Here is a 27,995-nt window from a genome sequence, read left to right as displayed (position 1 = left end):
ATGCCATCAGCCCATTTTGTGTCATGGTATTTCTGCTGCTGCATGTTAAATTGGACATTAGGCCTTGATTTTAGAAAAGCCAACTTTTAAGTAAATAGATCTCTCATGTGCATACATGCTCTTTTTTATTCATAGTAAGATGGCAGTGATGCACAAAGGGCAAAGGTTATATAAAACTAGAAATTGTAATGCATAAGCAGGCACATGTGAATAGTTTCTCAACGGCACAAAAAAGTTTCTTGTGTGCATGCAAAAGTCACTTAGAGAACATTAACGTAAAAAATAAAAATATTTACATATGACTATAATATATACCAAATATAAAGCTGAAAATAATGCTGCATGAATCATGTATGTTAAATATGGTCTGAAAATCTAAAGAGAGGTTTGGAAATTTGACCCTGCATGACCCCTGCACAAATTCATCCTCACCTGACATCATCTCGCTCGGGTTTCCTCTCATTCTCACCGAGCTAAACTCCACACATAATAGCAGGAAACGGGTGACGGGTCACAAACCAGCTGGCTCTGATGTAGTAGTTAGTGAGCTGCTCGCTGTCTCGTATGAACCCTCATGAGAGTGTGTGAGCGTCTGTGATCCCTCAAAAGGCAGCTGATGAGGTTTCAGAACAGAGCGTTGGGTACTAAATATACAAACATAATAATGCATCAGGTGACTTTATGGGTGTCTGTCTGAGAAACAATGAAAAACACTTTCCGTTGACCCAAAGTGACCCTAACTGGATTCAATACAATTCACCAAAAATCACACTATGGAAAACAAATTAGAGACTTAAACAAGTAAATCCAAATCTGGGTTTAGAAAATTAATCGTAAACATCTTTAGTTTTAATTTTATATAACTAAACCTGGCTAAACTATAGAAGCTGACATGGCCGTAAAAAAGGAGAGAGAATTTGTTTTAAGAATAGGTATATATATATATATATATATATATATATATATATATATATATATATTAGTGCTGGGCAACGATTAATCACGATTCAAAATAAATCCAAAATAAAAGTTTTTGTGTACATAATATATGTGTGTGTACTGTATATATATATATATATATATATATATATATATATATATATACTTACTTACTTTACTTTACTTTTGTCATTTAGCAGAAGCTTTTGTCCAAAGCGACTTACAAATAAGAAAAAGTAACTAAAACTAAAAAGTTACAACTCTATAAATACTATCTACCCACATATTTAAGAAAATAAAGAAATTAAATAAAATTAACACATGCATATAACAACAACATTTCAATAATAAACATATCAATGAAAAAATTAAATAAAAAGCGATACTACTATCCCTTGGTGGAGTCGCACGGTAGAGTTGATGGTCTTCACACTAAGAGGGCTTCACACGACGACTGCTGCGACCGCTGCCGCGGTATAATAACCTTTATTATACCAAACCAACAAATGATCATTTCAATTCAGCTGGACCCACTTTCCTGTTTATCAACTACAAATGGCCAAGCAAGTGCACACACTGACAAGATACACGAATACATATATACATACACTTGCATATACACCAAACACCAGTGACTTGTACATAAGGGTACTGTCATTTTAGACACGTCCAAAACTGTTGCAACAGATGGAAATACAGTTTGTAAATACATGAATTATGCTTCCATCTTTGTTGCCACAGTTTTGGACGTGCCTTCTTCTGTTTTAAAGAAGGGGGTGTCCCAACACTTTTGTCCTTATAGTGTCTATACAAGTCATTGGTGTTTGGTGATGAGTTTTCGGCTCAGGGTCTGCATTTAAAGTCACACCGGAGGTGTTCAGCTGGGATCAGGACTTGGCTTTCTGCAAACCAGTCAAGTTCTTCCACACTGACTCAATCAATCATGTCTTTTTGAACCGTGTCTTATACACAGAGACACTGTCATGTTAGAATAGAAAAGGGTTCTGTCCAAACTGTTGCTATAAAATTAGAAGCACACAATTCCCTAGAATACCATTATATGCTTCAACATTAAGATTTGTGCTCATAGAAATTGCTAAAGTAGTCAAACATGTTCATTAGAAGGGGGTGACCCAATACTTTTGGCAATATAGTGTATATATATATATATAGAGAGAGAGAGAGAGAATATCAAGAACCATCTAACAGTATATGTTACAATACAAATATTTATGTCCTAAATTCTGCACTTTCAGATGTTCAAATTCACAGGCTTTAATTTTGGCAGAATATTGGCCGATAATAAAACATTTTTCAACTATGAATTCCATTAGTTTTTCAATTTGCTGTGTTTCGCCGGGCCACGTAGAAACATAGAGCTGAGTATCATCAGCATAACAGTGAAAGCTAACACCATGTTTCCTAATGATATATCCCAAGGGTAACATGTAAAGCGTGAACAGTAACGGCCCTAGTACTGAGCCTTGAGGTACTCCGTACTGCACTTGTGATCGATATGATACCTCTTCATTCACTGCTACGAACTGATGGCGGTCAGATAAGTACGATTTGAACCATGCTAATGCACTTCCACTAATGCCAACAAAGTGTTCTAGTCTATTTAAAAGAATGTTGTGATCGATAGTGTCGAGCGCGGCGCTAAGATCCAGTAGAACTAATAAAGAGATACAACCACGATCAGATGATCATTTGTCATTTGTAACTCCGATGAGAGCAGTCTCAGTACTATCATACAGTCTAAATACTGACTGGAAATTCTTACATATACCTTTTTTCTCTAAGAAGGAATATAATTGTGAGGATACTACCCGAGTGTGTGTGGGGCAGTGTTTGCTCTCAGTGACTGTGATTGTGACTCTTGTAGTGGAGTATTTCTCCTCGCGTGCGCGCGCGCGCGTGTGTGTGTGTGTGTGTGTGTGGAAACCCCCTCCTGACGTTTGTTCATGGCTTTCACACCTCTGCGCCGCAGTGCTGCAGGGACGAGTGTTAGCGTGTTCTGCACATGCATGACAGTCTGATGAAAGCGCTGGCTGGAGTCGTACTGAGACCACAGCGAGAACAAGCCTCTTCATTCTGCAGAGCTACTTTACTCTCAGAGATTCAGATGTTCAACTGCCACATTTGATCATGAGCTTTGATCAGGCAAAGTCAACATGCGCTCATGAGAGCATTGATTGTGTTTAATACACTCATGAACTTATTGATAAGGTTACGTTGTTCCAAAGAAAATCATGTTTAGAATTTTTCATCAAAATGCGATTAACTTGCTCTGAATGCTTTTAGGGTCATTCAGTGTTGACTCAACCAGAGGTCTCTGGCTAAAAACTTAAAATATGCATGGAGAGAAATACATAAAAATAAACAAGATTATTAAAATATTAAATGTTGTATATTTACTGAGTAATCCACTGTTTTGTAGAGGAGGGTCAAAATGACCATTTTCACTTGGGTCATTCCGTGTCAAATCAACCACATTTCAGAAACTTCCCCGGCTCAATTTTTTTATTTTGCTAATATTTGATTTTGCTAATATGTATAGTGATGAAAGCCAAAATATTAAATGGCATGGATGAATATTTAATGAGTAATCCACTTTTTTGTAGAGGGGGATCAAAATGACTATTTTCACCTGAGATTCAGAGCCAAATTATAGGGGGTTAAAATGACTTCAGAAAGATGGCAGCATCATAATGTTATTTTTACACAGAGATTAGTAGATCTATTAGTAAAATCTGTTGACTTTTGCAACCTTTGTTGCATTATGTGCCAATGGTGACCATTCAATAATGGGGAAACAGCACATTTCACGTTTTTTTTCTCCTAAGTTTGCAGGCCTGTAACTCAAGAAGTGTTAAAGATATCTTAATGCCCTTTTAGATATTGTGTCTTAGCAAACTTCTCCTTTGGTATCTTCATTTTTAAAGCCCTAAATGGTTCGGTTCCAGAGATATGAGGATCTCAATGCAGCTGTATGTCCAGATTTTTTCATTTGACCCATTTTCATTGGTTGAAAACCAAATGTTGGTCACATTGCACACAGCTGATACTTTTTGTATTCAAAGAAGAATATATAATGTTGAATTAGAAATGTAACACGTTTCCCTCAATCAAAACAACTGCATACAACATGCCTCTCTGAGTGCCAAAGTTTGCATGGCTGTAACTCAAGAATTATTAGAGATGTCTTAATATCATTTTAAATTCTGGGTTCTTTTGTAATTTTCATGTTTTATGCCCCGTATGGTTCAATTCCAGAGATATTGGGATCTCAAGGGGGCAACATGCAGTTAATACTGAACTCTTGGTAGCTTCAGAAGCTGTTAAAATGAACAAAATCCCTTCTTCCAAATATCCCTGAAACTGATTCAAATACAGAATCACGAATAGAATGCTGAGAGCAAGTTAATGCGCTTCAACCTGACCATTTCAGTGCATTTTTAGCACTCGGCGAAGTCTGTTCTATGCAGTCGTTTTGATACAGGGAAACAAGCTACATTTCTAATTTCAACATTATTAATTCTTCAGACATTCCCCTTCAAATATAATAAGTATCAGCTGTATATAAAGTGAACTACATGGTTTTTTTCACCATTGGGTAAAACTCAACAATTTAGACACAGAGCCGCGTTGAGATCCCCATATCTCTGGGACTGAACTATATAGGGCCTTAAAAATGAAGATTACACAAGAAAAGTATGCTTAGAAAGAGCACCTGAAATCATAATCATATCATCAGCTTTGGAAAACTGATATTTATGGCACTTGGACAGGTGTGATCTATGCTATTTTTTGACAAAAGGAAAAAGATACATATCTAGTTTAAACATTATTTGTTCTTCAGACCTTCACCCTTTAAAGAAAATAATTATAATCTGTGTGCAAAGTGACCCACATTTGGTTTTTGACCTCTGAAAATGTGTACAATTTACTCTTTTGAGCCATATTTAGATCCAAATATCTTTGTAAATGAATAGAGCCTTAAAAATAAGGATATAAAACCTATAAGATATTAAGATGTCTTCCTTCAGAAAAATAATAATAATTTTAACTTTAACAATGCAACGATTTATTAAAATTTTAACAATAATAGTGTCCGATGAAACATTTTTTTCAGAAATTCTTTGTCTCTCTTTTTATATATTTTGGATTCTGTGTTTGCATAAAACGTTAATAGTTTAATTAATATTTTAAAAGGCAATCAGTTCAGAATTCAATGATAATAGTGATATTTCTTAAAGATATATTGTCAAGACTAGTGACTAGTTTTAGTAAATTATTATTATAACTCATCAGTAATATGTGGCGCTTAATGCCATATTTATTTTGCAGGTGCGGTTATGAATTTATAACATTACATGTATACATGTAAATGTATTTTTAGGACATAAATATATATTTTATTTAATTTTTTATGTTAAAACAAAAACGTTTGCCGCTTGTAAATTTTATTTGTGAAAATGGCATGAGATTTTTATGTCAACAAATATTTTTTTATTGTTTAGGCTATATAATTTAAAAATTATGTATTGTTTTGTATGCAATAATCAAATTTACACATAAAATAGCTGATTTGAAATCCTGATTTTACATATGTAATGAATGCTCACTAAAATATTTAAATAAGCATAAATTCCAATCAATCTGCAAATGAGCCAAACGCTGTTCAGTTCTTAAGGATTGTTTTCTGGATTTGACCGAGACCGCCTGTGTTTTACCCTTTATTGTAGTGAGGGACAGAGACACATTAATATCAGCTGAAGTGAGTCGATGGTCTCTCAGATGAGTCTTTATCTTCATGTTTATGCATCAGATGATCTTCATATGTATCAGATTAGTCTCACGCTCCTGCTCTCTGGAATTGGTTTTGCTGGATCTGCTCTGCATGCAGATGAAAGCAGTAATGACAGAGATGTTTGGTGAGCTTTGAGACACTGGAGAGCTAATTAATGTTTGACAGGAGCAGACCCTGATAACAGAAACTGCAGCAGCCTTTTCACACACCTTCATTCAATCAATCAATCAATCAGTCGAAGGTGTTTTGAGAGAGAATCTTGTGTTGTGTGTTTGTAGAGTTCAATCGCTGCTGTAAGGACGCCGGCTTCTTCATGGTGTTCCGGTGTCGAGAGGAGAACGCCGCTCTGAGACAGTGTCTGACGCAGCAGTGAGTCTCTTCATCATCAATACAGCACAGCTTCTCATCATCAACTCTTTCAGGGGAAAAAGACACAATGGTCCCGTAAAAACAAACAAAAACATTGTAGTGTATCATATCATTTTGTGCCTATTTTATATTTTTGGCACTGAAATGTAAAAAAAAAAAAAAAAGAATTTGATATATATACACGTTTTGTTTAGTTTTTTGCATGTAATACATTTTATTATAATATAGCTGGATATAATTTATTTCTGGCCCACACCCACCAAAGTTTGGGCACCTGTTGGTTCAGAGATCCTAAAAACTGGCATGGTTAAGAATAAACTGAAATGTAAAAAATAATTTAAGTAAATGTGATTGAAATTATAAAAAAAAAAAAAAAACTAAAATATACATTTCAATATAATATAGAGAATTTGATTTCAAAAATAATTAACATTTTGTTGTTGTTTTTAAAACATTTTAAATTCGTCCCACAATCAAGTTGATTTTTTGATGTTGTATTAAAAGGTTTGGGCATTTCTGGTCTAGTTGGTGTATTTATCCAGAGATCCTAAAACATTTCTAAAACAATATAAGTGAATTTGATTACAAAATATTTTTTTAAATAAATAATAATAATTATTATTAATAATAAATACTAATTTAAAGCAATTTTATGTAGTGTAATATTTTACATTTTAAATAAGTACCTTTGGTCTAGTTGGTGCATCCTAAAAAATAGCATTGTGCATCATTCACAGGCGGAAATATTTGCAGAAAAATTATTTTTTATTATTATTTTTAGTATCAGCTATTTGTTACATAGTTTTATTATTTTAGTTAAGCATTGGAATGGCTTTGTTTTAAAATATGAAATATTTGAAAAGCTTTTGTCTGCCAAATTGAAGTTGAAGATCTTCATAATTGTGTGCCGAAGTTTCTTAAAATATCTGCTATTTTGGCCTTTTCTGACATGACAAGGTTCAGGTTGACACGTGGTGGTTTAACAAAAATATATAAAGATAATTTCATGATTTATTCATTCAAAAATATATCTACCATAAAAATCAGGTTTGAAAACATGGTTTATTTAAACTAAATCCTGAATCTTTTTATATCAAGTTAAAATGGTCCAGTTGGTTGATCCTAAAAATGCCTTATTGAAATTGCTAAAAGTCATTAGTTTTGTGTAATGTATTATTTTTTATTATTTTCATGATGTTTCAAAGTCTCTCAAAATATCTGGTATTTTTTGGGCACATGGTCATATCAAATAAAAATTGAGAATTTCATTTTTATTTTTAAATAAAATTTCATTTTTATTTTTCAACATTCATGAAATTAGTAACAAATAAATAAATGACCATGCATATTATGTTTGATGGTTCATTTAATCATAATCTTGAAACAAAGATTCGTATAAGTGTTTAGTCTAGTTGGTGTATCATCCAGAGATTCTGAAAATGCATCATTAACAGGTTGAAATTCTTCCAAGAAAAAAAGCATAAAGCAGTTTTGTATAATCAATGTTTTATCAGTGATTTATGTATTTTATTATGTTATTAAAGCATTAGCTGGGCTTTGTTCTAAAACATAAAATGATTGTGATTGAAGTTTATATTGATTTATATTTCAATGATATATATTTAGTTGTAGACACAAATATTTAAATATTTATGACAATATATTATTAAGGTAATTTCATGTTCACAATTTAAAATTCAAGATATTTGCAAAAAAGAAAGAAAATTTGGCATGAAAATCAAATGAGAAAAAGGTAAATTTGGATAGAAATGTGTTTTCTGATGTGTGGTTGTGTTCTGAAGCTGTTTGTGGTTTGGCTCAGTTATCAGGATCCAGCGTTCTTCGAAGAGTGCAAACAGGAGTATCTCAGAGAGAAACAGGAATACGTACAGACAGGGATTCCAGCCAAGAACCGGAAGCAGAAGCTCCCCACCAGCATGTAGATGCACGTGATGAAGAACACTGCGGTGAGGATGATGATGAAAATCATTTCTGGACGTTTTTGGAGACGCTGTTGTCTCCGATGGACGTTCTCTATGTCTTGTTGGTTTATATTCATGATTAGCTCTCATAAATCATCACTGGCACCTAAAGCCTAATAAAAATTCATAGAGAATGTTTTTGAATCACATCAGATGTGTATCGTCCCACCGACCCCCGGGGAATTACTGCCTCAACCTCAAATCAGACGGCTGCTTTTTGTTTGTTTTGTTTTAAAATACAACCTCGGAGTTATTCATGATGCTCGTGTTTGGATGATTTTCAATCAGTTTGTGCTTCAGATTCAGGAAATCAAGTTATTCCTGGAGGTTCTAATTGAACGAGTGTTCACTTTCTGTAGTTGAGTGTCTAGCACTGTAGCAACACTTTATTATTTTAATTCAAAATATAATCATATAAAGAACTGGTGATATTGTGAACGTTTGATCAAATATGTTAAACATATATATATATATATGTGTGTCCCTGCAGCACAAAAGCAGTCATGAGTAACACAGGTATATTTGTAGCAATAGACAACAATACATTGTATGGATCAAAATTATACATTTCTCTTTTATGACAAAAATCATTAGGATATTAAGATCATGTTCCATGAAGATATTTAGTAAATTTCCTACAGTAAATATATCTAAACTTCATTTTTGATTAGTAATATGCATTGCTAAGAACTTCATTTGAACAACTTTAAAGGAGATTTTCTCAATATTTAGATTTTTTTGCTCCCTCAGATTCCAGATTTTCAGATATTGTCCTATCCTAACAAACCATACATCAATGGAAAGATTATTTATTCAGCTTTCAGATGATGCATAAATCTCAATTTAAAAAAAATGGACACTTATGACTGGTTTTGTGCTCCAGGGTCATATATATATAAAATTTGAGGTCAGTAAGATTTAATGTTTTTAAGAAGTCTGTTCTGCTCACCGAGGCTGCATTTATTTGATCAAAAGTACAGTAACAAAAATTGTAAAACATTTATACACTATATATAACTGTTTTCTATTTGAATGTATAATATATTCCTGTGATGTGCAGCTGTATTTTCAGCATCATTACTGCAGTCTTCAGTGTCACATGATCTTCAGAAATCATTATAATATACTGATTTACTGCTCAACAAACATTTCTGATTATTATCAATGTTGAACACAGTTGTGCTGCACAATATTTTTGTGGAAACCGTGATACATTTTATTTAGGATTCACAGATAAACAGCATTTATTTGAAATAGAAACCTTTTTGAACATTATAAATGTCTTAAATTGCTTAATGCATCCTTGAAAGTATTCATTTATAACCTTCCTGAAAATAGTATAATGATAATGAAGCCATATATATAATTATTAACGTTAATTGTTTATGAAAATGTGATCCCCATAAAAGCTTGAAATATTCATCTGGATTATACAGATGCAGATGTTATACGGATCGTTTAATAAACCGTGTGCCATATGAATATGAGACAAGAAACAATCTAACACTCAAAAATAATAGTTTGTTGGTGCTGAAGGTCATAAGAGCATCAGATACAATTAATATATTCATCCTTCAAATGCAAAGTTACAATAATTACATAAGTTATCATCACAGAATCACATCTCAACCCTCCACAGATACAGTAACATCACATCAGACCTTTTAATAACCTTCACCCTTAAACTAAACGTTCACATTAATTCATTTATTGAATAATTTCAAACTTTTCAGGATTAATAATCCTAAAAATAATCTACTGTACATTGCATTTTGGTTCACAGATCTGTCGCAGTAGAGCCGAGCATGTTTCATGTCAAATCAGAGGTTTCCAGAGTCCATCTGCGGATTGGCTCTCCGTGATGAGGATTGTGGTCACATGACCGCTGTCAAATCAAATCGGCAAATGCATTACAAGCTTTTAAACACAAAGTCTGGCCTGTAGCACTATTATAAGTTTATATACACATACAATCGATTTTTCATCATCTTTGTGCTTCACATTTCTTTGAACATGACAGAATGCAGTTGGTATCAAGATGAAACGTTTTACTGTGATCTGTGACAAACCCTCGTCCGTCTTTAGAAACACAGGCTGCTTGTGTCTCTGCACATTATTAATGCCTTTAACATCTCAGATTTGTATAGATTTAGAAACATCTTTGAATGCAAAAATTACTTTAAATGATGCATCAGTGCGCATTATTATAAAGAAAAAAAAGAAACATTGTTTTTGTAATCATTCATCAACACGGAAAATTTAGAAGAAACCCAATCAGATTTGATCGATTTCTGATTAATAAAATCCAATTTTCTTAATAAATACTCATCGGATTACAGAAGTAAAATGGCTTGTTTCATGTGGACTTTAAACAGGGTTCCCACAGCTTTAGTTTCTGATTTTTCAAGAATTGCGAGAATTACAAATACAACGTGGAATGAGGAGCTAAGCAAGGCAGCGAGCATCAGATCAAACGCAACAAGTGATTAAAGACATTTTAAGAGAATGTCAGTCAACATAGCTGAAAAAAAATTAAATGCAATCACTAGTAATATGATTTAGAGGTTTATCACTTTTGACCACTAGGTTATCAAATTGATGTGGCATAGTCAGTGTGAGGTGACAATGACACACAACATTTGGTGTCAGTATGCCGAAGCTTTGCAGAGATACAGCCTCAGATGCAGTTTGGCAAGATGCCAGCAAATTCGTTAATGCGGTAAACGAAAACCATTCTGTCTATCGACACAAAATCCATAAGCTTTTGCCAGCACAACCTGAAGATGATCTGACTAGAATTTGGTGAAAATCAGACCATTGGTCTAGGAGGAGTACAAAAAATTTTTTTCAGAGGAATTGAATATGGCGGACAGGAAGTTCGGCCAATTATGGTATAAACGTTCTCAGCATAATCTAAGAAATCTATCAAGACCAGTAGGCAAAACTATTCAAAAGTTAATAAAAAAAATTTAAATTATATTATAATTGCCCAAAGCTTTCTGAGTACCTTCAGGTCATGATAACGATGACTTCATGAACACACCAATGCATTCGTAAAAAACCCCCCAGTATTTTACGATAAAATTCACAATAGGTGATATGGGTATACTGGGTATCTCTCAATTTGGTATGTTGTCATGAAAGTAAAAAAGTCTTGTGATTTTTGGCCAAAACGTTCAGAAGTTATAATCAAAAATAAAAACTCCTGTCCACTAGGCGGCGCCCTGCAAAAACTGTGCAGGTAACCTCAGATCATTGTTGTTATAACACCAAGTTTGGTTTAAATATGCTAAAGCGTGGTGAAGATACAGCCTCACGTCCATTTTGGCATGCTCTTCGTGAAACTCGTTCACACGTTATTTTAGAACGGTTTACTAATAAATCATAACGTTTTGTCGACTTGGTCTGAAGATGATCAGGTACAAACTTCGTGAAAATTGGAGCAATGGCCTAAGACGAGTTAGAAAAGAAGAAGATCTTTCAAAATACTCAAAACGGTGGGAAAATTTCCAAAATTACTTCATATGGTGCAATCAAATCGGCATGAGCCAAGAAATCGGAGGATTTTTTTTTTTTTTTGAGGAATTCTGAGAAATTGATTTTTTCAAAGAAAAACAAATGTTTCTAGGCCTTTTATTCAAAAATGATTAGCATAAACACGAGTGCAAATTTGAGCTGTTGGTTTGAGTTAGAGACTCCAAACTTAGTGTGATTAATGTTGAGACTGTCCTCTATCTTTGTGCCAAATTTCACATCTTTCCCACAAGACTTCCATAGCGGAAGAAGAAAGAATATGAAAACTAACGGATACAACAAGTGCTTGGACCCTAAAAAGAGCAAATCATTTACTACAGAAAGACTCTTTAACAGAGAAATTTCCAGGCTGACTGTGAGACCCTGTTTAAAGCTAAATAACTTGCACATACACACCTGCCGCCTACAGATCGCTTATTGACTAAATCTAAACACTAAAACATAGTTTTCTCTGATTTGAACAGCAGTATGGTACGGGCATCAACACACGACAGATGTGTTTCTAAAGAAACAACCTTCGAGGAGTGCTTGAGCTACTAAAACCTTCCCTTTACACATTCATAAATACAAGACAGGATCCGTAACGCTTAATAGGATCGACTCGACCCAGGAGATGGACACAAGCCTATAGGAGACAGTGAATCACAATTTTAGGTCAGGAATAGGGTTGGGAATCCAAAATCAATTCCAATTCCAGAATCGGATACTTCAAATCGATCAAAATAGTATCAATTCCTGTGTGTGCATCTTTTTTTTTTTTTTAAGGTGGCGTAAAGGTGCTGTTAAAAATGTATTTTTCTTTGAATCATTCATTCAAGAGATTCATTCAAAAACATTGATTCATTCAGTAATGAAACAAGTCAACCTTGAGTGAGTCATTGAATCATTCCATTCATAAATTCCAAGAGATTTTTAGTTGTCTAAAGTTTTTTTCTTCAGAATTGTGAGACAACCACAACCTCCATTTAAGAGTTGCAATTTATCCAGAATCATGCAGCTCTATTTTGCACACAAACAACTCTTAATCAAGTCCAGTTTTTGCAAATATATCTGACCCTGCAGCACAGAAGCAGTCATCAGTAACACAGGTATATTTGTAGCAATAGCCAACAATACATTGTGTGGCTCAAAATTATACATTTCTCTTTTATGACAAAAATCATTAAGATATTAAGATCATGTTCCATGAAGATATTTAGTAAATTTCCTACCGTAAATATATCAAAACTTCATTTGTGATTAGTAATATGCATTGCTAAGTTCTTCATTTGAACAACTTTAAAGGTGATTTTCTCAATATTTAGATTTTTTTGCTCCCTCAGATTCCAGATTTTCTAATATTGCCCGATCATAACAAACCATACATCAATGGAAAGATTATTTATTCTGCTTTTAGATGATGGATAAATCTCACTTTCAAATAGTTGGCCCTTTTGACTGATTTTGGGGTCCAGGGTCAAATATATGTTTGATATCTAAATGTTTGACTTCATTTTTGGAATTGAAACTGGGAATCGATGAGAATTAATCGGAATGAATAAAATCCAAACGATACCCAACCCTAGTCAGAAACGCGTCCGCTCAAGGGTTTCTCCGTCCCAGTCTGCTCGAGGTATTTGCTCATCCGGGATCATCCAGAGAGGGATGTGTGTGTTAAGGCAGGCAAGGTGTGGAGGGCCGGGGCCGGGATTCAGTAGGGTTGGGCCCAGTCGCCGGCGGGGCTCTTGGGCTTGGTTTGGTCCCAGAACAGAGCATCGCTGAGTCGGGGAGGGCTGGGGAAGGACCAGGAGCTGTCGTCCAGCGAGCTCATGCGCAGAGGGGGATTGAGCCGCAGGCCGGGGCTCCCCAGCGGGGGCCGGACGTGGCATGGGCCAGGGCTCCTGGGGGCCGTCGGGGGCCGAGGCCAGCGGAGGCGCGCTGGGAGGACGAGGGACGCTGCTCCTCTGCACATCATCCAGGCACTGCACTGGAACAGTTGAAGCAGCTGAAACCGACAGTCTCTGGATTTATTACACAACTCAGAAACTCCCACAAATACACTACAGCTTCAAAACATGCTGCCTACTGAGTGCACTCACAACAGCCTGACTAACTGATATCAAAACATGCAAAGTACAATGAGCATTTTAGGTAGTAGTAGCATGATATCTAAAATAATAAACACACACACAATTGTTTATTTTATATATGTTCAATAAATAATTTGATTTATATAACACATTTACATATTTTCATAATTATGTCTTTTATACATTAGTTTAAATTATAGGTTTGTATCTATCTATCTATCTATCTATCTATCTATCTATGTATGTGTGTGTGTGTGTGTGTGTGTGTGCGACCCTGGAGCACAAAAGCAGTCATGAGTAACACAGGTATATTTGTAGCAATAACCAACAATACATTGTATGGATCAAGAATAAGTAAAGATCATGTTCCATGAAGATATTTAGTAAATTTCCTACCATAAATGTATCAAAACTTCATTTTTGATTAGTAATATGCATTGCTAAGAACTTCATTTGAACAACTTTAAAGGAGATTTTCTCAATATTTAGATTTTTTTGCTCCCTCAGATTCCAGATTTTCAAATATTGTCCGATCCTGACAAACCATACATCAATGGAAAGATCATTTATACATCAATATTGTTATATATCTTCACTTTATTTATTATTTATCCTTTTTGTATTATATATATATATATATATATATATAATCTATTATTTCCTCCTACATATACATTGTACCTTATAATATACATAATAGAAAATAATAGATTACATAAATGAAGTCTTTTTTATATATATTATTTTATATGTATACTGTAATGTGAGAAAACAATAGATGATGCACATAACAAAAATATATTAATATATATATATATCTTATATCAAAATGTACATATAAAATGTAAAATACTTTGTTTACACACATATATATATATATATAAATAAAATTTAAAAAGTTGATTTTAATAAAAAGTAGTTTATTTTACATGTATACTGTAATGTGAAAAAATAATAGATTATGTAAATGACGTAAATATATACACACAAATTTTTATTTTGTTTATATAAGCTATTAGCTATATAGCTAACATATCTATATATATATAGATTACAATATGAATCAATTATCTTTTTTACTTTATTTAAAACAGATTAAAAGATAAATACATTTAAATAATATATAACTAATTAAAAATTTACTATTTTATATACATAAAATAATAGATTATGTAAAATTGATTATGCCTCAAAACAGGCTTAAATTTGTTTAGTGAAACATAATTTCTTCTTTTCTTGTAGTTGATGATGAAGACTCACCTGGCTATAAAGATTGAAATCAAACCAGATCACCAGTGAGAGCGAGCACTATTTTTACCAGCACAGATGGCGAGTGCAGTAACATAAACACGGCATGCATTACTGCGGCCGCTCCTCGGAGACGCACAGATTCACACACATCACTAACTCTCTGCTTCTCATCTCAAGAAACAACCAGGGGCTCATTTGAAAACTGATTATGTTGCTGATCTCTCAGAGGAATATAAGGGCTATATCTTAAAGAAAAGACACATTTCCTCACGCCGCCGCCCGCCGTCTCCACATTCAATGAAATAAACATGGAGCTCTTCCTCATTTTTAGCACTCATTCTAATTTGCACCTCTTGCTTTTCCTCTGCGACACACAGAGACTACCAACAATCCCAGACAGACGAGAAGCACACACACACACACACACACACGATGACAGTAATATAAAGCGCTGACCTCACACTGAATCTACAACACATGTAGTTAAATGATCTTGTGATGTGACTTGTGCAAATCAATACAGACAGATAGCAGAAGTGTTTATTCTTGAAGTCTGAAAAGTGCATTAAAATGGCCTTTGTTTAATAGCTCAGGTGTGTGATGTATGTATATCATCCTGCCTTATACTTTTCATCCTTTTACCGATATGCTACCGATATTATAGATACACTATTCTATAAAAGTTTGGAATGATTGAAGATCATGTTTTTGAAAGGAGATTTGCTGCTCAAGAAACATTATTATTATTATTAATGTTGAAAACAGTTGTGCTGCCAAATATTATAAGGAAACCGTGATACACTACCATTCAAAAAGTTTGATACACTACCATTCAAAATACATAATTATAATAAATTGCAATTCTGAGTTTATATGGTTACGAGTCTGACTCAGAAATTACAAGTTTCTAGAACTGTTAACTTGCAACTTTGAGAAAAAAGTCAATTATGAGATGAAAGTTGCAATAACCTTTCATTTTTTTCAATTCTGTGGCTGAAAAAAAAAAGTGTAAGAAAAGGACAATTGCAATATGATGGCGTTTTAGTGCCACGTTAAAAAATAAAAATCTAAGATTACGAGAATAAAGTCGAAATGTTTCGAGAATAAAGACGAAATTACAAGAATAAAGACAAAATTACGAGAAGTGGAAATTTTTCGAGAATGAAGTGGAAATGTTTCAAGAATGCAGTCAAAATTACGAGAATGAAGACAAAATTACGAGAATGAAGACAAAATTACGAGAATAAAGACAAAATTATGAGAATAAAGACGAAATTACAAGAATGAAGACAAAATTACGAGAATAAAGACGAAATTACGAGAATAAAGACAAAATTACGAGAATGAAGACAAAATTACGAGAATAAAGACGAAATTACGAGAATAAAGACGAAATTACGAGAATAAAGACGAAATTAGAAGAATGAAGACAAAATTACGAGAATAAAGACGAAATTACAAGAATGAAGACAAAATTACGAGAATAAAGACGAAATTACGAGAATAACGACGAAATTACGAGAATAAAGACAAAATTACGAGAATGAAGAAAATTACGAGAATAAAGACAAAATTACGAGAATAAAGACAAAATTACGAGAATGAAGAAAATTACGAGAATAAAGACAAAATTACGAGAATAAAGACAAAATTACGAGAATGAAGACAAAATTACAAGAATGAAGACAAAATTACAAGAATAAAGACAAAATTACGAGAATGAAGACAAAATTACGAGAATAAAGACAAAATTACGAGAATGAAGACAAAATTACAAGAATGAAGACAAAATTACGAGAATGAAGACAAAATTACAAGAATGAAGACAAAATTACGAGAATGAAGACAAAATTACGAGAATAAAGACGAAATTACAAGAATGAAGACAAAATTACGAGAATAAAGACGAAATTACAAGAATGAAGACAAAATTACGAGAATGAAGACAAAATTACGAGAATAAAGACGAAATTACAAGAATGAAGACAAAATTACGAGAATAAAGACGAAATTACAAGAATGAAGACAAAATTACGAGAATAAAGACGAAATTACAAGAATGAAGACAAAATTACGAGAATAAAGACGAAATTACGAGAATAAAGACAAAATTACGAGAATAAAGACGAAATTACGAGAATAAAGACGAAATTACGAGAATAAAGACAAAATTACGAGAATAAAGACGAAATTACGAGAATAAAGACAAAATTACGAGAATAAAGACAAAATTACGAGAATGAAGACAAAATTACGAGAATGAAGACAAAATTACGAGAATAAAGACGAAATTACAAGAATGAAGACAAAATTACGAGAATAAAGACGAAATTACAAGAATGAAGACAAAATTACGAGAATAAAGACGAAATTACAAGAATGAAGACAAAATTACGAGAATAAAGACGAAATTACGAGAATAAAGACAAAATTACGAGAATAAAGACGAAATTACGAGAATAAAGACGAAATTACGAGAATAAAGACAAAATTACGAGAATAAAGACGAAATTACGAGAATAAAGACGAAATTACGAGAATAAAGACAAAATTACGAGAATAAAGACAAAATTACGAGAATGAAGACAAAATTACGAGAATAAAGACAAAATTACGAGAATGAAGACAAAATTACAAGAATGAAGACAAAATTACGAGAATGAAGACAAAATTACAAGAATGAAGACAAAATTACGAGAATGAAGACAAAATTACGAGAATAAAGACGAAATTACAAGAATGAAGACAAAATTACGAGAATAAAGACGAAATTACAAGAATGAAGACAAAATTACGAGAATGAAGACAAAATTACGAGAATAAAGACGAAATTACAAGAATGAAGACAAAATTACGAGAATAAAGACGAAATTACGAGAATAAAGACAAAATTACGAGAATAAAGACGAAATTACGAGAATAAAGACGAAATTACGAGAATAAAGACAAAATTACGAGAATAAAGACGAAATTACGAGAATAAAGACAAAATTACGAGAATAAAGACGAAATTACGAGAATAAAGACGAAATTACGAGAATAAAGACAAAATTACGAGAATAAAGACGAAATTACGAGAATAAAGACAAAATTACGAGAATAAAGACGAAATTACGAGAATAAAGTCAAAATTAAGAGAATAAAGTCTAAATGTTTCAAGAATATAATGTGTAGACTTTTTATATTGTGAAATCTTTGTCGTGAAAAACATTTTTTCTTGTAAGTTATTTAAAAAAGTTAAACTTTCATATATTTTAGATTCATTGCATGCAAAGTAAAACATTTCACAAGTTTTTTTTATTAATTTTGATGATTATAGCTTACAGCTCATGAAAGTCAAAAATCAGTATCTCAAAATATTAGAATATTTACATTTGAGTTTCAATTAATAACCATCTCTACAGTATAAATTCAGGATATCTCTTGTTCTTTGAAACCACAATAATGGAGAAGACTGCTGACTTGGCAATGATCCAGAAGATGAACATTGACGCCCTCCACAAAGAGGGTAAGTCACAGAGGGTCATTACTGAAAGCTGTGGCTGTTTACAGAGTGCTGTATCAAAGCATATTAAATGCAAAGTTGACTGGAAGGAAGAATTTGGGTAGGAAAAGGTGCACAAGCAACAGGGATGACTGCAAGCTTGAGAATACTGTCAAGCAAAGCTGATTCAAACACTTGTGAGAGCTTCACAAGGAGTGGACTGAAGCTGGAGTCAGTGCATCAAGAGTCTCCACGCTCAGACGTCTTCAGGAAAAGAGCTACCAAGCCACTTCTGAACCAGAGACAATGTCAGAAGCGTCTTACCTGGGCTGTGGAGAAAAAGAACTGGACTGTTGCTCAGTGCTCCAAAGTCCTCTTTTCAGATGAAAGTACATTTTGCATTTCATTTGGAAATCAAGGTCTGGAGTCTGGAGGAAGAGTGGAGAGGCACAGAATCCATGTTGCTTGAAGTCCAGTGTGAAGTTTCCACAGTCAGAGATGATTTGGGCTGCATGTCATCTGCTGGTGTTGGTCCACTGTGTTTTCTGAAGTCCACAGTCAACGCAGCCATCTACCAGGAAATTTTAGAGCACTTCATGCTTTCTTCTGCTGACAAGCTTTATGGAGATGCTGCTTTCATTTTCCAGCAGGACTTGGCACCTGCCCACACTGCCAAAGGTACCAAAAGCTGGTTCAATGACCATGGTGTTACTGTGCTTGATTGGCCAGCAAACTCGCCTGACCTGAACCCCACAGAGAATCTATGGGATATTGTCAAGAGGAAGATGAGAGACACCAGACCCAACAATGCAGATGACCTGGAGGCCGCTATCAAAGCAACCTGGGCTTCCATTACACCTGAGCAGTGCCACAGGCTGATCACCTCCATGCCACACTGCATCGATGCAGTAATTGAAGCAAAAGGAGCCTCTACCAAGTATTGAGTGCATATACAGTAAATAAACATACTTTCCAGAAGGCCAACAATTCACTAAAAATGTTTTTTTTAATAGTCTTATGAAGTATTCTAATTTGTTGAGATCGTGAATTGGTGGGTATTTGTTAAATATGAGCCTAAATCATCACAATTAAGAGAACCAAAGACTTAAACTCCTTCAGTCTGTGTGCATTGAATTTATTTAATACACGAGTTTCACAATTTGAGTTGAATTACTGAAATAAATGAACTGTTCCACGACATTCTAGTTTTTTGAGATGCACCTGTATCTTACAATAATGTGTTTTTTCATGCTCTTTAATGTGGCATCACAGATCGCTGTATTCGCTTCAGTTTAAGTGAGTCAATCATCTTTCCGATTACAATAACGAGACATTATTTTCATTATAAATTAGGCTATAGTACTCTTTTTTCATGCCTTCTGATTTTCCTTCACGTTTATATTTTGCTATAAACTTGAAATAGAGGAAAAACATATAATTTGTATTTTGTGATAAAAATGACGGAATTTGAAAGCTTATATTGAAAACAACAAAGCACTATATTATTTTCAAGCATACTGTCCCCGCGAGTATGGCACATGGTATGATTTCTGCTAATAATCCCACATATGTTTATAGTGTATTAAAGAGTTAAATAAGAGAGCTACAGCGCCCCCCAAAGGAAGGTGGATTGAGTGTGTGAGCTGATGTCAAGACAAACAGTTCCTGTTCAGTCTGTTAATAAATATCATATTCTTAATATTAAGCTGTTCCTGTGAGTCCTTAAAATTAACTCTTGCCTTTATTCTCGTAGTACTTAGACAATTTTTTTAACGTGGCACTAAAACGCTGTCGTACAATATAAACGCACAGTTCTCAAAAGATAAATCTGAATTGTGAGATAAAAAAAAAATAATAAAAAAATTGCCTATAACATTTTTTGGCGTAAAAAAAAAAATAGAATTGCAAGATATTAACTTCTAAACAAATTCTGAGGATAAAAAAAATCTGAAGTATTAAGTAATCACGATTACAAATGTACTTAAAATTGCAAGATATAAACTCACAACTCTGAGAAAAGAAAATAACTGGATTGTGAGATAAAAAGTTGCAATTACAAGTTTATATCTTACAATTGGAAAATATAAAACAATTCTCAGAAGAAACATTCAAATTGTGAGATAATTTTGGGATAATTTCCTTATTTTTTTTATTCCGTGGTGGGAAAAAAATAAAAAACAAAAATGCAAGAAAAATGAAGAATTATGAGATCTAAACTCACAAAGTTTATGATTTACAACTACGAAACTAATGAGAAGAAACATCCAAATTGGAAGACATAAACTGAAAAAATGTCAAAACTGAGAGATAAAAAGACACAATTACATTCAGTTCTTTATTCTGTGGCAGAAGCAAAAAACTATTTTATATATTTTATACTATTTTAGATAAATAAATGTATAAGTGCACATTAACACACATTAATCGCGATTAAAAGTTTGTTTACATAATATGTGTGTGTACGGTTTATATTTATTATGTATATATAAATACACACATGCATGTATATATTTCAGAAAAATATATTTTTATACATTAAATAGATTTATCTATAATATAAATTATATGAATATAAATATAGACATGTAAATATTTTCAAAATATATACTATGTATGTGTGTATTTATACATAATAAATATACACAGTACACACATATAGATTATGTAAACAAACTTTTAATCTGCATGTGATTAAATCTACTACTTATGCATTTATTTATCTAACACACATACTTAGTTTACATTTCGAATTTGCGCATAATATACCTGTACATACAAAATTGTCAATTTGTATATTTGTATTCCCTATTTACCTGTTCTACTTTTATCCTTTTATTATCCTGTCACACTGTGGAAGTTTGTCACGAATAGAATTCCTCGTATAATAAACATACCTGGTGATAAAGCTCATTCTGATATTGTTATTCTGCTGCAGAAAGCTTCAATGACTAACAGAAGTTCTCTGCTTGTTCTTATGTCAGTGTAAGAGCGCTGGTGAGCTCACCTCGTCTGAAGACGGGCAGTGCTGGTCTGTCTCTCATCTTCCTCACCAGCTCCGTCTGAGACCGAACGGCCGACTGCAAACGGGACACTTCACTGAGGACGTCCTGATACGACCGAACGATGTCCATCGCCCTAAACACAACACAAATCAAGCTTTTACTAATAATACTCACCTTTATGCTTTTTAAGTTGAGCTATTGTTAACGTGATGCAGCATGCTTGTGTATGTAAGGGTTATTTACAAATGTCTATATAGTTTTTATTTTTTATTTTAGTTAGTTATATAACAGGTTTTACTATACATATGAAATATTTAAGAAATACTTAAAAAAAAAAAAAAAAAAAAAACTTTTGACTGGAAGTGTATGTCTTCACTATAAAAATGCCAAGAAATATAGAAAGAAAAAAGTGTTTCTATAATTGTAGGAAGCCCTCCCTTGAGTTACATTGGTGAAAATGAAATATGTGCCCATTTTTTGAATGATAAATGTCATTTCGTTGATCATCTCATTTTTGTTACAATCACCCCCTCTAGTGGACACCTGCAGCACGGCAAACACCATAAAACAGGAAAAAAATCTGCAAAAATTAATGTCATAAATACCTGACGTCTGTCAAAACTTCATGAGACTGATCTTCATCAACTACACAGTTTTCAGAAACATCCTGTAAAGAGAAGAGTACCATGACACGTGTTATTTTAAATAATAAAATGTATATATAAAAAAAACATTATTTTATATATAAATATGAGCCATTTATTTACAATGTTACACTTTATTTAAAATAAATTGTATTCATAAAAACGTAAAATAAATTTATTTTATATATATATATATATTAAGATACAAATAAATGTACATAATGTATTATTTTAAATATACATTTGCAACTTGTTATATTTTATTATATATATTTTATTATATTTATTTATATTATATATATTTTATTAAATAATAAAGCTTGACATTAAATTCAGCATGTGACGTGCCTGTTTCAGCTGCAAACATGAATTAGACTTTTCATCATGCGATTTGTTGGTGAGACAAACTTTGATGTTGGCATGACAAAAACCTGCTCTGAAAGTCTGATCAGCCATGAGCGAAGGTGTAGCGCAGGTGTAGCAGGGGAGTAAGATAGGTGTAGTGCAGGTGTGTGGGGGGGTGACAGGTTTAGCAGGGGTGTAGAGTAGGTGTAGCAGGGGAGTAAGATAGGTGTAGTGCAGGTGTGTGGGGGGTGACAGGTTTAGCAGGGGTGTAGAGTAGGTGTAGTGCAGGCGTAGCGGTGGTGTAACAGATGTAGTGCAGGTGTAGTGGAGGTGTATCACAACTGTAGTGCAGGTGTAGCAGGTGTGTAACACAGGGTTAGCAGGGGTGTAGTGCAGGTGTAGCGGTGGTGTAACACAACTGTAGTGCAGGTGTAGCAGGTGTGTAACAGGGTTAGCAGGGGTGTAGTGCAGGTGTAGCAGGTGTGTAACACAGGGTTAGCAGGGGTGTAGTGCAGGTGTAGGGGGTGTGTAACAGGTGCATCAGGGGTGTAGGGTAGGTGTAGTGCAGGTGTAGTGGGCGTGTAACAGGTGTAGCAGAGGTGTAGGGTAAGTGTAGTGCAGGCGTAGCGTGTGTGTAACAGGTGTAGTGGAGGAATAGCGTGTGTGTAACAGGTGTAGTGCAGGTGTAACAAGGGTGTAGCATAGGGTATTGTAGGGTAGTTGTAGCGGGTGTGTAACACGTATAGCGGGGGTGTAGGGTAGGTGTAGTGGAGGTGTAGTGTGTGTGTAACGGGTGTAGTGGAGGAGTAGTGTGTGTGTGTGTGTGTAACAAGGGTGTAGTGCAGGTGTAGTGTAGGGTATTGTTGGGTAGTTGTAGCGGGTGTGTAACACGGGTGTAGCGCAGGGGTGGAGACGCACCTGTCCGGCCCTGCAGAGCTTGTGCAGTGCATCGTTCTCTAACTGTAAGCGCTCCAGCTGCTCATGCAGAGAGTGGATCTTCATTTCACTGCCGCGTCTGTCCACCTGCCAGTAATCGGTCGTATCCGTCAGACTCTTCATCACTGACAGGAGAAACACAGCATTATACCAACTGCTGAACTGCAATATTCAGTGCAACAGGCCATACTGAATATACACAATATACTATGTGTTAATAATTTGTCGACGTCATCACAGCCTCAATATGTCATATTTCATTTTAAAGTACTTTAGTAAAAATGTATTTGGCTAGATCGTTACGGTTTTATGCATGGCTATACCAGAATAAAAATGATTAAGTATAATTTTTGTGTTCATTTGCTGAGAAAGTTAGTTATTTAAACTAGGTTTTTTACTAGTATTAATACTTTAATATTATTTTACTAGTAACATATAAAATTTAATTAACAATTCACAACATAACGTTTTTACTAGCCACTCTTAATAATTTAATAATTCAACAACATTTATTTTACTAACAACAATAATTTAATAAGTCAACAACATAATATTTAATACTTTAATCATGTAATAATATTTAATTAAAAATAATAACATTTAATTTTAATCATTTTAAATTGATTTTTTTTATACCTTTTTACTAATTTTATGCATTTACTGGGAAACATCACCTAATTCCTACCCTATTTTACAACAAATATTTAATATTTTACTAGTAACAGTTCATAATATAGAAATAATTTATTAATTCAACAATCTAATAACATGATATACCTTAATATTGCAATAATAGTTGATGATAACTGAATAATACTTAATTTAATATAATTTAATTTATTGAGAAACAGTGCAAAAAACATACCTTAATTATTTTAACTTAATTTTTTACTATATTTTACAAAGAATATTTAATATTTTACTAGTAACATTTAATCACATAAAATAATTTAGTAATTTAATAATATAAGAAATATTTAATACTACTACTTAATCACTTAAAATGTACTATTATTTAATAAATGGATAATACAGAAAGCATTTGCAGCTACATTATCCAGGGATTTTGTACAGTATGCTCTTCAGAAACACTCGTGATTGTGTTCTATTGACTCAATAAAGCGAGATTAAAGGCGAAACGTCACCTTGGCTCGTCTCCATCTCTGATCGGAGCTGCAGAAGCTCCAGCTCTTTGGCCTGCAGCTGCTCCGTCAGAATCCTCTCTAAATCCAGCTTCTCTTTTTTCTGGAAGAAAAGGCAGGAATAAGTTTATTATCTGCACTCGTGAGGGTTTGACTATCAAACATGAGGAGGCTGAGCAGCTGAAGTACCACTTTATTGAGCTCCGTCTGTAAGTCCTCCTTCTCCATGTAGATACCGCGGTACGCACTGAAGGCTTTGTTCATGTACTGTGGTCCTTCAGACGGAGGCGCTTCAGGACGGAAATGCTGTGGAAAAACACACAAAACCACTGAAAGCCTGAGAGCCGAATCAATGCAAAACAGATGATTTAAACACATCACAGCAGGAATAAACATCTTTTAGTGAATGATCCACATAAATGCTTGAACATGCTTTATAATAATTCCAGCTTTATATTTCAGTTTTCAGACCCTTGTGATCACTGGCTCCAAACATGTCAACTTTTGCTTAACTAAATAAATAAATATTTGAACTCCGTTTTATGGTATTTTACTAGTAATATTTACTAGTGACATTTAATAATATAAAATATTTTGATAACTCAACAATAAAATATTTAATATTTTATTAGTAACATTTAATAATTTCACATAATAAAAGTAATTTAATAATTCAACAATATAGTAATACTTAATAATTTACTAGTACCATTTAATAATATACAATAATGTAATAATTCAATATATTATTTAATATTTAACAAGTAACATTTAATGCTAAAATAATTAAATCTGACAAAATAGTCATATTTAATCATAAAAATGTAACAATTCAACAATAAAAATAAATATTTTACCAGTAAGATTTAATAAAAATAATTCAATAACTGAACAATATAATAATGTTTTAATTAATAAAAGTACTTTAATAATTCCACAATATAGTAATTTTAACATTTTACTACTAACATTTAATAAACTAACATAATAATGCTTTTTTTATATTTTACTAGTGATATTTCATAATTTATACAATAAAATAATTTGATAATATTAATAGGAATAATTCTGATTATTATTTCAATAATAAAATATTTAATATTTTACTAGTGACATTTAATAATGTAATAGTTAAATCATTGAAAATATAATTTGTAATATTTTAGCAGCATAATTTATAATAGTATAATAACAATTATTTTAATAATACAACTATAGCTATTTTAATCATGTAAGAATTTTTAATAATAGCATATTCAATGTTTCAATAATAATAAAAATACGTAATGCCATGATATTTATCTATTTAATAATATTATAATTATTTAATCGTTCAAAAATGCGATACACTCCACAGCAAAACAGATTCTGTGAATAGCTCGTGTAAATGCTTCTCTCTCCTCAGTTTCTAACTCTAATCACTGGCTCCACAGACGTGTTTCATCACAAAGCTTGACAGCGAGACAGACCTTGTCCTCCAGCTGCTTGACTCTCCGGCGCAGCAGGCCGTTCTCCTTCTCCGTGTCTCGGAGTCTCTTCTTGATGTCCTCGTAGGCGGTGACCAGAGCGAAGTGAGACGCCACCGACTCGTCTCCAGAGCACATGGACACGGGGCTCTCGGGCGGCCCATACGCCGTCTCATGCTTCAGGATACAGATGTCATCATCCACCGCTGGAGACTCCATACCAGAGCTGAGGAGCAGTCCAAACACATCGCATTAGGCCTGCATTCACTCGCATTCAAAATAAACGTTTGTGAACCTGGACCACAAAACCAGTCATAAGGGTCAATTGAGATCTATACGTCATCTGAAAGCTGAATAAATAATCTTTCCATTGATGTATGGTTTGTTAGGATCGGACAATATTTGGAAATCTGGAATCTGAGGGAGCAAAAAAATCTAAATATTGAGAAAATCTCCTTTAAAGTTGTTCAAATGAAGTTCTTAGCAATGCATATTACTAATCAAAAAATGAAGTTTTGATATATTTATGGTAGGAAATTTACTAAATATCTTCATGGAACATGATCTTAATATCCTAATAATTTTTGTCATAAAAGAGAAATGTGACTGCTTTTGTGCTGCAGGGTCATATCTGTGTGTGTACTGTGTTTATTTATTATGTATATATAAATACACACACATACATGCATATATTAAGGAAAAACGGTTAGATTTATATATAAAATACTTATGTTTACATATAATATACATTATATACAAATATTAAATATATGTATGTATATACACAAAAAATATATTTTTAAATATATACATATATGTGTGTGTATTTATATATACATAATACATATACGCAGTACACACACAGATATATGTAAATATAAACTTATTTTATTTTGTCACATTACATACACAATATCCACCAAATACACAAACAGTGTCTTTTATATATCAATTTAAAAAACTAATTTCATGATATTACAGTAAATATTGAGTAAAATATGTGTGACTTATTTATTGATTTGCAATTTTGTTTAGGTCTTGTTAATTGTATTATATATTTTTTATTCTTGATTTAATTCACTTTTTATGTTTTGTGCTTTGAGCTGCATTTTATGCATGAAAGCTATATTTTTATTATTATTGGCCATCAGTTTAGAAAGTTGTGGCTGATCACTGAACAATATTAATACTGTAATTGTTTGTATTATCATCAAGCAATGGATAAAACATTTATTAATATTTCTAAAGAACATGTAAAAACATTTGTGTTACACTATAATATTATATCACGCACCGAAACATGCTTCAATAACAAGAGTTTACAGTAATGTGTCAAACATTTAATGCACAATTATTATTATTATTATTATACTGGCTGTTAGTGCTGATATTGATGGATCAGATTAATAATTAATATTTGTACTATTTTTAAAAACAATCATTCACAATTATTTCTACAGAACATCGTTATATTATATTATTATGAACACTTTAGTTTGGCTGTGCCACATTTGACTAAATGTCTGACCTAATCTAGCCTATAATAATAATTTTGTAATATATTAATTGTATAATGCCTTAACTATGAAATATACTCCAGTAATATAGTACTATAATATAGTATTGTGTAGTACAGCATTATGAAACTAATCATAATTGCTAACAAAACTGATATCGAGTAAAATATGACAATATTAGCACACATAACATGTTAATATGAATATAAACTATGAATATAAACTAGTGTCTTTGGTTAAAGTGAAACAGAAACCGCTTTGAAAGCAAATGAAAATAAAACCAATGTTGAGATGAGATGAAGAGAAAGCAGAATATTCCTCCGAATCCGCGTGTTTCTGCTCATATGCTGCTTTATGATGATGTTTGATGTGAAGTATGAGAGCAGCACTCACCGGACAGCAGTCAGCGCGGACAGCAGACACCGAGACGAGAATAAAGCATGATCGAGACAGAAAACACACTAAACAACAAACACTCTCCAGGAAGTGCTTCTCTCCGCTC

At 33.0% G+C, this 27,995-nt stretch overlaps 2 protein-coding genes across 5 annotated transcripts in view; one reads left to right on the top strand and one right to left on the bottom strand.

Annotated features, from left to right (window-relative positions):
• The window catches only part of LOC306887741 (COX assembly mitochondrial protein homolog), a 23,078-nt gene extending 1,133 nt beyond the window's left edge, over nucleotides 1-21,945 (top strand). Inside the window, exons 3-5 of one of the 4 annotated variants that reach the window (XM_079445735.1) lie at nucleotides 6,031-6,121; nucleotides 7,944-8,088; nucleotides 21,423-21,945. In XM_079445735.1, the coding sequence (XP_079301861.1) occupies nucleotides 6,031-6,121; nucleotides 7,944-8,064 (212 nt within the window). In that variant the 3' untranslated portion in view covers nucleotides 8,065-8,088; nucleotides 21,423-21,945. Of the gene's footprint in view, nucleotides 1-6,030; nucleotides 6,122-7,943; nucleotides 9,163-9,886; nucleotides 10,441-14,948; nucleotides 15,546-21,422 lie in introns of those variants that run through there. The other 3 variants (XM_079445737.1, XM_079445736.1, XM_079445734.1) reach the window with 3 other exon arrangements.
• LOC306887732 (5-azacytidine-induced protein 2-like) lies at nucleotides 11,689-27,995 on the bottom strand. Its single transcript, XM_079445723.1, is given in 9 exon segments — nucleotides 11,689-13,489; nucleotides 13,491-13,621; nucleotides 21,446-21,576; nucleotides 22,049-22,110; nucleotides 23,351-23,493; nucleotides 24,514-24,613; nucleotides 24,700-24,816; nucleotides 25,980-26,202; nucleotides 27,887-27,995. Coding segments are annotated over 8 exon segments (1,062 nt in total). The 5' UTR covers nucleotides 26,196-26,202; nucleotides 27,887-27,995; the 3' UTR covers nucleotides 11,689-13,327.

Source organism: Barbus barbus, assembly GCF_936440315.1.
Source record: "Barbus barbus genome assembly, chromosome: 21".
NCBI classification, from domain to species: domain Eukaryota; kingdom Metazoa; phylum Chordata; class Actinopteri; order Cypriniformes; family Cyprinidae; genus Barbus; species Barbus barbus.
Note: the sequence above shows the minus strand (reverse complement) of the source record. Positions and strands in the feature narration are given on the sequence as shown.